This window comes from Centrocercus urophasianus, unplaced genomic scaffold (assembly GCF_019232065.1).
Source record: "Centrocercus urophasianus isolate 14NV4802_14NV808 unplaced genomic scaffold, USGS_Curo_1.0 seq_27, whole genome shotgun sequence".
Lineage (NCBI taxonomy): Eukaryota > Metazoa > Chordata > Aves > Galliformes > Phasianidae > Centrocercus > Centrocercus urophasianus.
The window spans coordinates 3,616,984-3,630,410 of NW_024884833.1; the positions used below are offsets into that span (position 1 = coordinate 3,616,984).

Below are 13,427 nucleotides of genomic sequence, written 5' to 3' on the forward strand. Positions count from 1 at the left end.
ATTTGCTGACTTCTGTATTTTGCCTCAGCAACATACAGATGAAGCAACACACCACTCAGCCTACACTCCCCACTGAACAAAAACGCAAACTCAAAAGGCTGTTGTTAAGCACACATCAATACTAAAGGGAATCAATTCCCAGTTAACACACAGAAGCTTTAAGGAAAAACAAGAGAGCAAATCTGAAGAAGTGTCTGTACAGAGATAGCCATTTCTCAGATACCCTCTAGATGTTTAAAAGATCCCTTATCTAGAGGAAAAAAAAAACAAACAAGGAGGAAACCGAGCACTTTAGACTATAAAAATGGCAGTAGCAACCATTGTATCTGAATGCTAGAACTCTGTACTTACATTTTAGGAAAACATAACAGATGTTTACAAAATTGCCAGGTCATTTTCCAGATCTGAACAAACAGAAGATGATCTCACAGTTATCTTTATGCCTTCCAGGCTGGATACTAGGAAAAATTTCTTCTTAGAAAGTGTAGTAAGGCATTGAAATAGGTTGTCCAGAGAAGTGGACATGTCTGGAGGTGTTTAAGAAAAATTTACATGTGGCACCTAGAGATATGGCTTAGTGATCTTGGTGGTGATGGGTCGATGGTCGGACTACATCATCTTAGTGGTCTTTTACCATAATGATTCTGATTCCAGATGCTGTGCCTCAAGACAGAAATATGTCTTTCCCTCAATTTTATGAAACCACCATCAGCCCACAAATCTCTGTTGGAACACTCACAATTAATCAGTTCAATTAAGAAAATTAATTGCCATCATCTCTTCTCTGCTCCCATTTTCTTTTTCACACCTATACTTTCTTGACAGAGGGTTTTCTCCTGAGAATTTTGCAGTAGTCTTGGAGCTCTTTAAGAACTCCTACACTTATTAAAAGCACATTAACAATTTAACAGACTGTCACTTACAATACACCTTAACAGACAGACCCTGGCTCAACTTTTAGAATAGCCTGTTGCACATGCAAGAAATTTAGTGACCTCAGTCTGCAGCAGATAGAGACTGTAACAACCATCCACTGCACTACTCAGCACCATTTCACAAGCCTTGCTGTTTTCACTAACTTAAGAGTTCCAAGAGCACAATGCCTTTCCAGACATGAAAAGAAAACTGAAGAGTGGCCCTGAACTTTAGCAAATTGCAACTTTGAAAACACTAACAAAGTTGGTCTTCTGAAATAACTATTTCATTATTTTATTCTTTGTCTTGTTTCAAGATTATTTGTAGGCATTTATATAAAGCAGAGAAGAAACAGACTATTTCATGTTATACAGTAGGGAAAAAAAAAACAGGAAAAAAAAGGACACTTTCTAAAGAGATAACAAAAATTTGAGAATGAAAACTTGTAATTGCATATTCAGATGTTTATACAAGCATAAAGAAATTCACATACAACTAGTTCTATCAGCTAGACTGGGTATGTGTGCAGTCCACTGAATTTACTGCACAGATAAAAAACCTGTGGGTTTAGGGCTGCAGTTGAAATGATTTTTTAATTTTTTTTTTTAAATACATTTCTGAAATTAACTATGGAATATTGGTAGTGGCTCATCAGGTTGAATTTAGAAAAACAAGTATTTTTTAACAACAAAAACAGTGTCAGTAAGTGAAAATTGATCTGCCTTTTCAGCAAACACATGCTAGTGCTTCAGGGACATCTTCTTTTTGGACTGTACAAACCCACAGACATTACCACAGAATTAACTGTGTGTTTTTGGATGTCAGTTCCCAAACTACAGAGCCTCAAAGAACCTCTCAGAAGAGCTTTTCATCAAGACCTTTTTAATCACTCCAAATTTAATGTCATCACATATAAAAAAAACCTGCAAAATTAAAAAAATAAAAACAACCAACCCTGCACACAGTCATGTATGGCACTGCAGACACCACTCTACCATTTATATAACAAATACCATATTTGTTAGTGTAAAATAGATATTCAAGATAATCTACAGGGAACAGTAAAGTGCCATGCAGCTGTCGCAACCTCAGGAGCACAAAGGCTCCTCTTGCCAGATACACTCTAGCAAGAGACAAGATGCAGGTCCACTATTCAATAAGGTCACCATGCAGAGTATCCCTCCTTCTGCTTCACCATTTCTCCCTGCTAGCCACATGTGCTAAGTGTGCCTTCATGAGGTATGTTTTAGGAGCTCGAATTGCACATTCCACTGTTACAGAACACGGCGCTTCAGACCAGAGAGTGATGAGAATATACATTATGCAAAGAAAAACAGGTTTATTTTTCCACCTGCCTCACGCTGTTGAAAGCATCTAAACTGACCTGAAGCCTGTAAGAAGCATTTCTGGCTATACTTAAAGAATAAGGAATAGCTCTGTGGGAGTTGGCTGTACGTGAAAAGCAGGTTAGCAAGTTACAGGGTTATAACAATAACAAATAATCATCAGCTTACGATTGGATTTGATGATTCTAGAGGTCTTTTCCAATCTTACTGATTCTACAATACATAATTATGCCAATAAAAATGAGATGTCCCCTCTGAAGAAAGGCAGAAAAGTGATACTTAAATTCTTGAGCAATTGGAAAGGAGGTAGGACATCTTGCTTCTTTTCAATCTCTTATAGAAAGAAAAATATATATTCATCTTCTGAAGCCAGTATTCCATAAGAATGAATGAAAGAACAAACAAAACACATTACCTCCTTTTCAAAGACAGTGACAGTAGGCGATACATTAACTTATTACCCAATATCATCATTTCCCCCCCACTGCACACAGTAACTTACAAGCATGTACGTAAAAAAACGTATGCATACTCTATGTTTGATGGGACATAATAAAATCCCAGAAAGGTAACTGGGTGTGTCCTCCTTTGTTCTCCAAAGCTTTTAATCAGATCTTTAATAAAGGCTACTTGATTTCAATATTCACCATGCAAAAGGACATACAGTTTTTATACTTTTCTCTCGTGTCTGGGAGGCTAATTTTCCTACCTGATCTCTCAGCTGTTGAACGGAAGTTTGAAGGCTGAGAATTTGATTAAAAAGTGGACTCTGCAGCACTGATTTCAGTAAGTTCAGTTTTTCCTCATTTGCAATGTCACCTCGATCCCGAAGCTTTGCCTGTAAGCGTTCCACAGCCTGGAGGGCCCGATGTGTATCTGTAGCAACATTCACTCAAGTCAGTGGCAGTTTAGAAACAGCCATACTGAAAGCACATAAATTTTATTAAATACCTCTTTTTTTTCAAAATACAGAGGTCTATAAGGGTTTTTGTTCAGAACTGAACCAAACATGTCTTAATGAATTACGAAGTCAGAGAAGAGCACAAAGCAGAAGGCAAATAATAAGATCGCTGTTACTTTTGTTGGCTTTTTTCTTTCTTCCATTAATTACTAGGTTGCAAGAAAGTAAAAATTTTTCATTAAAATTCAGTACAGGAATTGTGGCTATAGGCAACTGCCAATAAAATCAAACAAAAATACCCCTAAAAAGATGTCTTCTTCCACACAGACCTTTTAAAAGGTCTTTTTTTCTAGTCTTTTAAAAAAGACAACTGGGGAAAAAAATAAATTAAATAAATGACATCTTTTTGTTTCCTAATTCTAAAAGCAAACAAACAAAAAATTGCCAAATATTTGTCATAAAACCCACCTCATTTGTATACACCAATAACCTGTAACTATTTCACACAATACATCTGACAAATACAGTGAGAAATTACAATTAAGCAAAAAAAAAAAAAAAATTACCAATTGTTTCCAACATGTTCTCTATTTCTGCTTCTCAGCTCCTATTCCAACACAGAAAGCACATACAAATATTGTCCTGGCTTTTCCTGAAAAAGGAAACACAAGGAAACTGTCAGATGTAGAATACAAAGTAGAGAGCTCAGAATGAAAAAAAATTAACTTCTGAAATCAACTGCCATGCCCTCAAAACAACAGCCCACTAAAACTACATCTCCTTCAGGTAATTTATTTCTGCATTTCCATATCAAAGATCCTGTCTGCATAATGTTGCACAACATGCCCTGCAATGCTTTAATCAGAAGGTATGAATCACAGCTGCCACTGAGACTTCACAGCATTTCATTGCTTTCCCTTTCAGCGATTCATAAAAACATTCCCTGCAGGTTCGGTTTTCAAGCTCTGTGTTGACAATATCAGGTGCATGAACCTAAGAAGAAATCCACGAGTCATAAAGCATTACTGCTATCAGATTTGCAGAACTGTCACCCTACTACGTCCAGAACTCATGCTACAACCTCCACTACTTACATATGGCAGTACTAAGAGTCAGATATGGCTGATGAATGATCTTAGCCAACACAAATTTACAGGCAGGAAACTCTACCTTACGAAGAATCTGAAACTGATCAGTATTTTGTGAGTTTGGGGAATTTGAGTGGTTTTCCTTTGCTTGTTTGGTGTTTTTGTAATGTTGCTCAGAAATTTGTGATTTTGTATGAGCGGGAGAGTCTGCCCATCCACAGCTGTGATGGAGGTAAATGAAGTGAGAAATCCAAATACCATTGTAGGTGCATGAACCTACATGTGCTTTTTATTTATTTACCCTTCCCAACAGTACTTTTGTTTTCTTTGGAACAGGAAAGTAGTTTAAGATAGTAAATCAACTTGAATCTGGTAAAGAAAGCACCATACAGAAAACAGCACTCAGAAAGAGCTGAGCACCCAGGAAAAACGACTTTCTTCCTTGAAGAGGATAATAAAGAAAGGTTGACAGATCTGTTGACAGATCTCTGGGTACGAGAGAGTAACTAAAATTCAAAAGGGCCATTAGCCATAGAAGCTGAGCATGATAAGCATAATCAATCCCCACAAGAAAAGTAAGAAAAAAAGTTGTCAACATAAACTTGCTTGCAGTCTGAAAAGAAAAAACAAATCAAGTGGTTTTTAAATGCTTTCAAGTTCTACTGCCAGATTTCCCTACTTTCAGTATGCCTTAAGCTCCATATCAGTTTACATTTATGGCATATGGATTTACGAATACAGTGCTACAGAAACACTGATTATCACTTTCAGGACCACATATCACTTAGAAGTAGGCATAAAATTTGAATCCTTTCAATCCTTTTCCATTATACAAGTTACACAAACACGCACATCAATAATTAATAAAATAATACTTCACGAGTTTGTTTTCTTACTTAACAAGGTAAATCCCAGCACACAACTACCAGATCTGAAAACAAAACCAAAGAATATCTTGTGTTTTCACCTGTTCACCCTTCAAAGTAAGGCTGTCTATTTAACAGGAAGGGTTGTATGAAGTTACTAAAAAATTAATGAAATAAGGTGGTTTTCCCCTAACCTTAAACACCAATAGCTTTTACTTTCAAATGAAAAAACTATTAGCACACATTAAGTTCAGAGCCCCTATTTACGAGTAGAGACATTTACAAGTAGTATTCACAGGTCTTTTTCTCAGTGGCAGTGCCAATTAAAGTTCTTTCCTGTTTCACCCTTCTACCTATCTGTACAAATGTTTATACAGCTGCGTTTTAGATCCAATCAGAAAAATGCACGATACAAATATGGAGACTACTACTCAGTCATTTCAGTCCCATCACCCTGCACATGTACATGCACACAGCCATCATATCTTCAACTCTCAAATGTTGAGGAACTAACCAGCAAAAACAAAGTTATTTGTACCTCAGGCCTTCTGCTTCAGACCTCTAAGAATCTCAAGAAGAGGAGACATCTTTTAGAGCTGGTGGGTATTATGTTACATCATGATTCAACTTGCCTATTTCTATTGTGCTGTGAAAGGCATGTTTACAAGCAATAAAATGGACAGGGTCACCACTGTGTTGGTGCAACCCCAGAATAATCATCACTGATGATCTGAAATTGAAGCATTCTCAACACAGACACTTATTAACAGAAGTCACTAAGTATATAATTCTAGAGATAGAGATGATCCTACTTAATCTGCAATGAAAAAATTGCTGAGCACTGCTAAGACTCTCAAGATACCTTTTTCACTTATCTCGTGCATTAGAGGCAGGAAAACTGCCCCAGAGCCATCTTAGTGCCAGTAACTCAGTTTTTAACTCTCTATTTTACTTCTCCTTAACTCTCCTTGTTTCGTTTTTGTACTGGAAGGGATTGACTCCTTAGCTGATCCATCTAATGCTTCTGTCGACCACAGCTCAAGGAAGGATCAAGAGAGGAACTGCTGTCAGAATGCTTTCCTTCAGGACACTTCCACTGAAGCAGAAGCAGTGCCTCGAGGCACACCAGTATTTATATATCATAGTTCAAAATGATACCCCTTGCTCTGCGCACATTCTGGCATGGTGAAAACCCACTCAACTCTGTTTCTGCTGCACCACATCCATGCTAACAATTGGGATCTGTCAGCACCAGTTTAGTGGCACATCAACCTAGCCACAGTACAAGGGAAGCAAACGTGCAGTTGCCCAAGATGTGTCCATAGTCACCACTCCCACCCACCACAGCAACAACTCCTGGTCTTTAACACAGCACACTTCTAGGAATTTCAGTAATAATGCACCGAGCAAACCTTGTCCAGAGAGAAATATGGAGACAACTCTGTGTTGGAATAAGTAAATCTTTCATTTGCTATAGTGAATATTATTATAATACCATCACAAACTCTAGACGCATGAATGAATGAGAGGCGGTTTCTGATCATGTCATTTTCTATACTCCTGGCTGCCTGTATCATAGGAGTCCAAAGCCAAAACCTGCCCTTCTATACATGACACAAAGACCAGTCTTGATCCAAAGAGCTCAAAGCAGATTTAACTATTTATGTGTTCTAGAGCTAAAGTTCACTAATCTCATCACAGTAATAAAAACATTGACTGACTTAGACTTTTTTATCCGCTACTGGAAGAAGCACTGCTAAATGAACAGCAAATTAATTCAGTGTTTCCAAAGACACAGGTGTGACTTTCAAAAATAGGCACCTTACCCCTTTACTCCTGTTTTACAGTAAAAAAAAGTAAAATAAACACACAAGTAGTTTTAGCTAAATACACAACGAGAAACTTAATCTTCCACTAAGCTTGCACAAAAGCTAAAGATAATCCCATTCATCATATAATCATTAATACATTTGCACTTCTAAAATTTGACTCTTCCTGTGCTAACACACAAAAATGTGTTTCATATGCATCTCTCCCCAACTGCAGCTGCTCTTCTCATAGAACAGCTGCCAGATAAACGCTGCAGCCCTGGATTCGTAGTGCCCGTGCCTAAAGCACTCAAATCCATAGGTTTAAGAATTTTAAAAATAAACACAAAATGTATGCTCAATACCTCCTTTTCATGGCAATCATGCAAACCTTATTAAACGGAACACCCAGAAGACTCGTGAAAAAGGAAAAGATGAGTTCCTTCTAGTTATGGCTCTTTCACACCTGATCATGTAATTCCTACACAAGGAAACTTCCTCCTTTGTATTTACACATGCTCCATCTACAATTTCACAAATCCATTTCAGATAATACCTTGGAAACTCATGCTCACAGCACTGGATTAGCAAACATGTGATTCCAAAGATAGAAAACAGAGTAATAGGCTTTGCCTTGTAGCTCTTGCATTACTTTATATGCGCTCAAAATACAAAGGAAATGCCTATCCTAAAAGCAATTTCCAGGTCCAAACTTTGGCAAGGAGCTGCATGAGATTAAAATCAAATCTGACTCAGTATAGCAACATGGTAATCAAAGCTTATACTCTGCAGATGCTAAGAAGAGTATTTGAAAAATTCTAATTAAATTTCAGCACCCAGGACTGAATTTGGCTGGGAAAGAGGTATCCTTTCTTACTTTATTTTTATCCCATGCCTTTCTATTCCCCTGCTTTCTGGCTGTCACTCAAACAGCATACTGTGTTAGCTCTGCGTGGCAGAAGAATGAAAACCAAACCACATAGGAAACAGAAACACTGATTACCAGGAGACCTTCTGTACTGCTTTCAATTTCACTGAGCTTTTCTGTTTCACCCAGCTACCTCTCTCACCCTGGATAACATCCCTGTGAAGAAAATTACAGTGATCCTCGGACTTCTGGAAAACGTCTTGGCAATACAAAGACATCTGAACCATTCAAGCTCATATGAAAGATCTCACGCTTCCTATTTTTCCACTGCTACAAAAGGCAATTCTGCTGTTCATACAGCACTTCCAAGGACTCCCAAAAGTATTAGACAGGCTCAACAACTGTATTCTGACAAGTACAGCCTTCACTATTCACAGTGACAGTGATAAACACACTTGAGCACAGAGGATGAAAAAAAAAAGGGAAAAATAAGAGGAATAAGAAGCAAGCAGTGGAAAAGAATTGAGTTAACAAAAAAAGGCTAGCCTGTTTCCACAAGACACGAATAGGCAGAATTAACATCAACTACCTGTTTCATCAGCAGAGGGACTGCACACTTGTCTATGACAGAAGAGAACTGACACAATACCTGTAAAATCTATTGGAGAGGGCTTCGTATAAACAAAATTAAGTGCCGCAAAGAGCAAAGAAGATCTCCACTGACTGTCAGGAATGAAACAGGAAAGCGTGAGAAGTCTGAAATACACCGAAAAACATTAGAAATACAGGATTAGTAAAAGCTATATTAAAGGAAAACTGTTCCAAAACATTCAAGGCAGAAACAAAAAGCCAGTTCACAAAACTGACAGACAGGCTGTATGGAGACTACAAGCAGTTTGTAAACTGACAATGCTAGCCTCCTGAAACTCAGAAAAACACTGAATGTATAAAAAACTTGTAAAAGGCGACAGCAGCAGCTTTGTATCTCAGAGGAAAGTATAGCAGTAAAGCTAAACAACTATGAAAACCATGAAACTATGAAAACCAAACCATTGTGAACATTCAACCATTTTATCTTCTGCACACATCACACTAACATTTTAAGAAAACTGGCAAAGCTTTCAGATTAATGTACAATCTCTTTGTTTCTCTTTAATTAATATTCTGTAATAGTCAAGAGTTCTACATGAATGTTTTATGCTAGCTGATGTGCAGGTTACAACTGTAACCCAGAAGTGGGCCTAAACAACACCTATTACTTTCATTTGCAGATAAACATATGTGATGCAAAGTATTTACAAGTGACTGGTAAAGAGTTTTGTAAACATAACAAAACAAGAACAAACAAACAAGTCAACAAGGCAGAGGAATTTTTTTTTTTTGGTGTACTAGGGAAAATAATAAACAGATGATCTGTTCACAAAAAAAGAAATATTGCAGTAAATAAATTGAGATTAATTGAAATAATTTTCTTCAAACATTAGAAATGCAGGATTAGCTTCAGAAACTGAAAAGCAGCTTTTCAGCATACACAAAATATATGTGACACTATACATCCCAAGCCATTCTAAATAACTTAGGCATGGTTCATATTGCCTACTCACTTTTCCAATATAAAGAGTTGATTACCAAATTCATTAAATTTAGATGAACTTAATTAAACACAGCTTCTACATCACAGAAGTTGCATCCCTTAACATATATTGGATTCCTCATAGAGTTAAAAACAGGATATATAAATGGAAAAAAAAAAAAAAAAAAAAAAAGAAAAAAAGCCTCACTGTAAAGCCAATGAGGAGTCATCATTTTTCTTACAAACCAAAAATGCTGCAGAACTCCTATCATATACTGTGAAAATAATGGAAGAATCACACAGGAAGTCATTACAGCACATAACCAGAATACAATACAAGGTGGCTTGGATACCAGAACTGAGTCTGAAAAGCCTCAGTTAAAGAAAGTTGAAGAAACACTCTGCAACCATATAGGCCATTATTCCACAAGCACCAACCAACCATAATCTAAACCAATTTCTGTGTGAAAAGAGGGCACTGAAAACAAAATGACATATTTATGCACTGACTTGTTGAGAATGCCCACGGCAAAACAAATGTCCTTACCAATGATGAGAGACTACATTATCAGCTTGGAATCGTATTTGCTGAAACTGCTTCAGTAGGGTGGTTCACAGGAAAGCCAATTAGAGAGTGTAATGCATATCATCCTTAGAATTTAAAATTTTCTTGCATGAGATATAGACCATATAATTTCAAACATTTTTAATTTTGGTTTTCAATGCGCTCACTGCTCCACAGAATTCACAGACACTGCCATACTGAAAATAAAGAACATCAATTAGTATGTAAGTAGTGCAGCTCTTTTTTTCTCCCATGCTGAAATTGATCTATCTTTCCCAGTGCACTGTTACGTGAAGAGAGAATGTATCCAGTTCCCGGAGAAAAGCTTCTTGAGAGCATAAAGGAAGCCAGCGGAAACACTGCTGTATCAGAAACATTGGCTGTAATCAGTAAATGTTACACGTGTGCCCTGCTAGTGCAATATGGAGATACGAAATAATTGTTACCCATTGTTGGTGTAGAATGCTGAAAACTACAATGCCTCTCTGATGTTCTCTGCCATTAAAGCACTGCTACTGAACACCTACATTAATATGCCCTGAGGCGTTTTTGTTCTGCATTCTTGTTCGCTTAATGCTATGTTACTTTCCACTTCTGTAGGGAAATGACGTTTCCCAGACACATTTTACTACTTTTCCGGGTATTTGTTTAGACTCTTTGCTCCCTAAAAGTTGTTACCTTGGAAAATGCCCTGCTGATATGGAAACCACAAGGCATTACACAACAGGCTGCCACAATAGCTGAAACCAGGCCCTTTCACTTGGCCCATCCACTGCTCTGCTAGGCAAAGAACTCCGCCTATTCCCTCCAGTACCATAGCTAGGAATAACGTTTTCTTTTCAGCAACTTATGCTAACAAAATCTCTTGCATGTACTAAGAAGCAAAAGGGATGATGAGGTTCTGTTTTTAGAAGCTGAAAGGGAAAAAAGAATGCAGCTCTGCTCAGCCAGGCTGCAAATCAATCTTATGAAACGCAGTACACAGAGTTCACAGGGTCAGCTCTGCGAGAGCTTCTCTTGCCTATTATTCCTTCCAGTAACACAAGAACGTACTGGAAGCGGAAGGGAAAACCACCCTAGACAGAAAGCATCCCATACAGCAAGCCCTTTTCCTCACACAGCCTCACACATCAGAAGGCAAGACTAAGACCTCGCACTCACTCTGCTGAAAGGACCGTGCCCGAACGCACACTCAGGGACCAACAGCAGCGGGATCCGGCGCTGCAAGAAGCGCCTGGCACCCGCGGATAGCGGTATCCGCAGTGGAAGCGCAGGACCCCGAGAAGCCCATCAGCGCCTACCGAGCCCCTCGAACGAGGCCACTCAAGGGAAACACAGCGGCTGCGAGCGGCCGCGGGGAGGAGACATCCTCCAGGGATGGGAACTGCCCGCCGGAAGGGGGGAAGGAGAGCGAGAGAAGGAGGCGCTCAGGGACCTTTCCTCCCGCGGCCGCCGGTGACGCGCGGACGGCTGCCTCGACCAGGCCCGCAGCCGCCCGCCCGCCCGCCGCAGGCCGTGCCGCGGCCCCGGGAGCGGGGAGCAACAGGCTCGCCCCCCCGCGGCCTTTCTCCTCCTCCAGAACGCCCCGCCCGCCGAGCCACAACATGACGACAAAACTTCGCGAATAAATACACTTAAAGAGCTGACTCGCAACTCCGCACGGCCGGCGCGCCGCTTTTCCAAGCTCTTCTCCCCGCAGCCCCTTACGTCCCGCTTACCCGGCGGCTCCACGGGCCCCGCTCTCCGCCGTCGCCCTCCCCGTCCCCGAGTAACGGCGCCGCGCCGCGGGGAAGCACGCTCGGGCACGCCCCGACGGCCTGAAATCTAATCCTGCCCGCCGCCCCCCCGGGCCGGCCCTGCAGCACCACCCGGCGCATCTCGGGGGGTGGGGTGGGCTGAGCTGTTCTGCTTTGCTCGCCCCTTGCGCGGATGCGTTCGGAAAGAGCTGTTCCTCAGACGAAAACAACAACACGGTTAAAGAGTCAGCGATAGGACAAGAGGGAGCGGTTTTAAACTGAGGAAGGGGAGATTTAGGTTTGATGTGTTTCTCTGTGCACAGAGGAGCTCTGGATGCCCCGTCCCTGCAGGCGCTCAGGTCCGTGTTGGACTGGGCCCCGGCTGGCAGCTGAGCTGGGGGGCGGGAGCCCTGCCCAAGGCGACGGTGGGGGGGGTTCCCGGGGAGGGGGCGGTTGCGGTCTTCCTCTTCCAATCCGTTCTATGTCTGCTGGAGGTGAAATGCTGTCCTGCAGTGAAAATGATCCGGGTACTTGCGCGTTCACAAGCCGAGTACTTTTCATGCAAATTTAAAGGAACGCCCCTCTTTGTACATTTAGTGTTTTTGTTATTCCATCTGATAGATCGCCCTTTGCAAAAAGCTGGCTCTCCAGGCAGTATTTCTCATTACAGCCAGCAGAACTCCAAGTGATCCTTTTACTGTGCTGCATTTTAAAACCTGTGTGTAATCAAGTGTTTAAAAATCATTCTTCCAGTTCATGACTTTGAAAAAATTAATAATTTTCAGTATTTAACTCACAGTTTGCACTATTCCATCCAATGTCTTTTGATGAGCATTTGCCCATCAGATCAAATGCTAAGGTTGTGTTTGATTTATCTGGAGCTGTGAACACTGTATGAATTGTGTCACCTGCATTCCATGTTACATCAGACTTCAGTGACTCTAGAATAAAGTCTTCAATAGAAATTCATCAGCGTGTGTCATTATTCAACAGTGAATTCACTAAATGCAAAGTCAGACAGCTATTCTTTTTGTTTATTCATATATGTATATATATAAAACAATTGTTGTTTATGTAACAATATAATTATATAATTGTTTTCTAAACTATTGCTTACTGAAATAAAATGTGGTGATGCCAGGAAGTTTATTTGGAGTTTAAAAAGTCAAAATTGGGTGTAATAGTGTTTTACACCTAATGCTCAATATCCCTTGTGTAACGGTCCCTCCCAGGACAACCTGTGTTTGTGTGGGATATACCTTCCAGATCGTTACCATAGGCAGTACTGAAAGTATTAGCGTGGGCTTAGTTGTATTCACATACTTGTACTTGCAAAGGTGGATTTCTCAGTAAACATAAAACACATCTATACCTTCAACATACACTGCAGCAAAATAATGTTTTCACTTAACAATAGCTGATGATTGAAGTCAAGTTGTCCAGTAACAGATCAAGCAAATAGCATAGAAAACTGGGTTTGGGTTTGGAGTACACTACTGATCTGGAGCATATTCATGCTAACAGGTTTAGATAGATTGCAACAATAATTACTCACTTGTTTCTCGTTTTTACCAGAAATAAATTTTACTGGTTCCACAGTAAGAAAACCATGCTACCTCTCTGGAACTTTTCTGCAAACAGGAGGTCTTATGCTATTTACAAGTACCCAGGATGGGCTTGATGTTGTGCGACTAATGCACAACACTAGAATTGCACTGTAGCTGTGTTAGTATAAGTAGAACATTAATATTTGCAGTTTTG

At 39.9% G+C, this 13,427-nt stretch overlaps 1 protein-coding gene across 7 annotated transcripts in view; it reads right to left on the reverse strand.

The window, feature by feature from the left end:
• The window catches only part of MPDZ (multiple PDZ domain crumbs cell polarity complex component), a 102,814-nt gene extending 91,120 nt beyond the window's left edge, over positions 1-11,694 (reverse strand). For all 7 annotated transcript variants that reach the window (XM_042826935.1, XM_042826931.1, XM_042826934.1 and 4 more), the window contains exons 1-3: positions 11,649-11,694; positions 3,729-3,814; positions 2,971-3,137 (exon numbers count right to left, since the gene is read on the reverse strand). In XM_042826935.1, coding sequence (XP_042682869.1) covers positions 2,971-3,137; positions 3,729-3,744 — 183 coding nt within the window. In that variant the 5' untranslated portion in view covers positions 3,745-3,814; positions 11,649-11,694. The remainder of the gene's footprint in view (positions 1-2,970; positions 3,138-3,728; positions 3,815-11,648) is intronic.
• Positions 11,695-13,427: the final 1,733 nt, after the last annotated feature.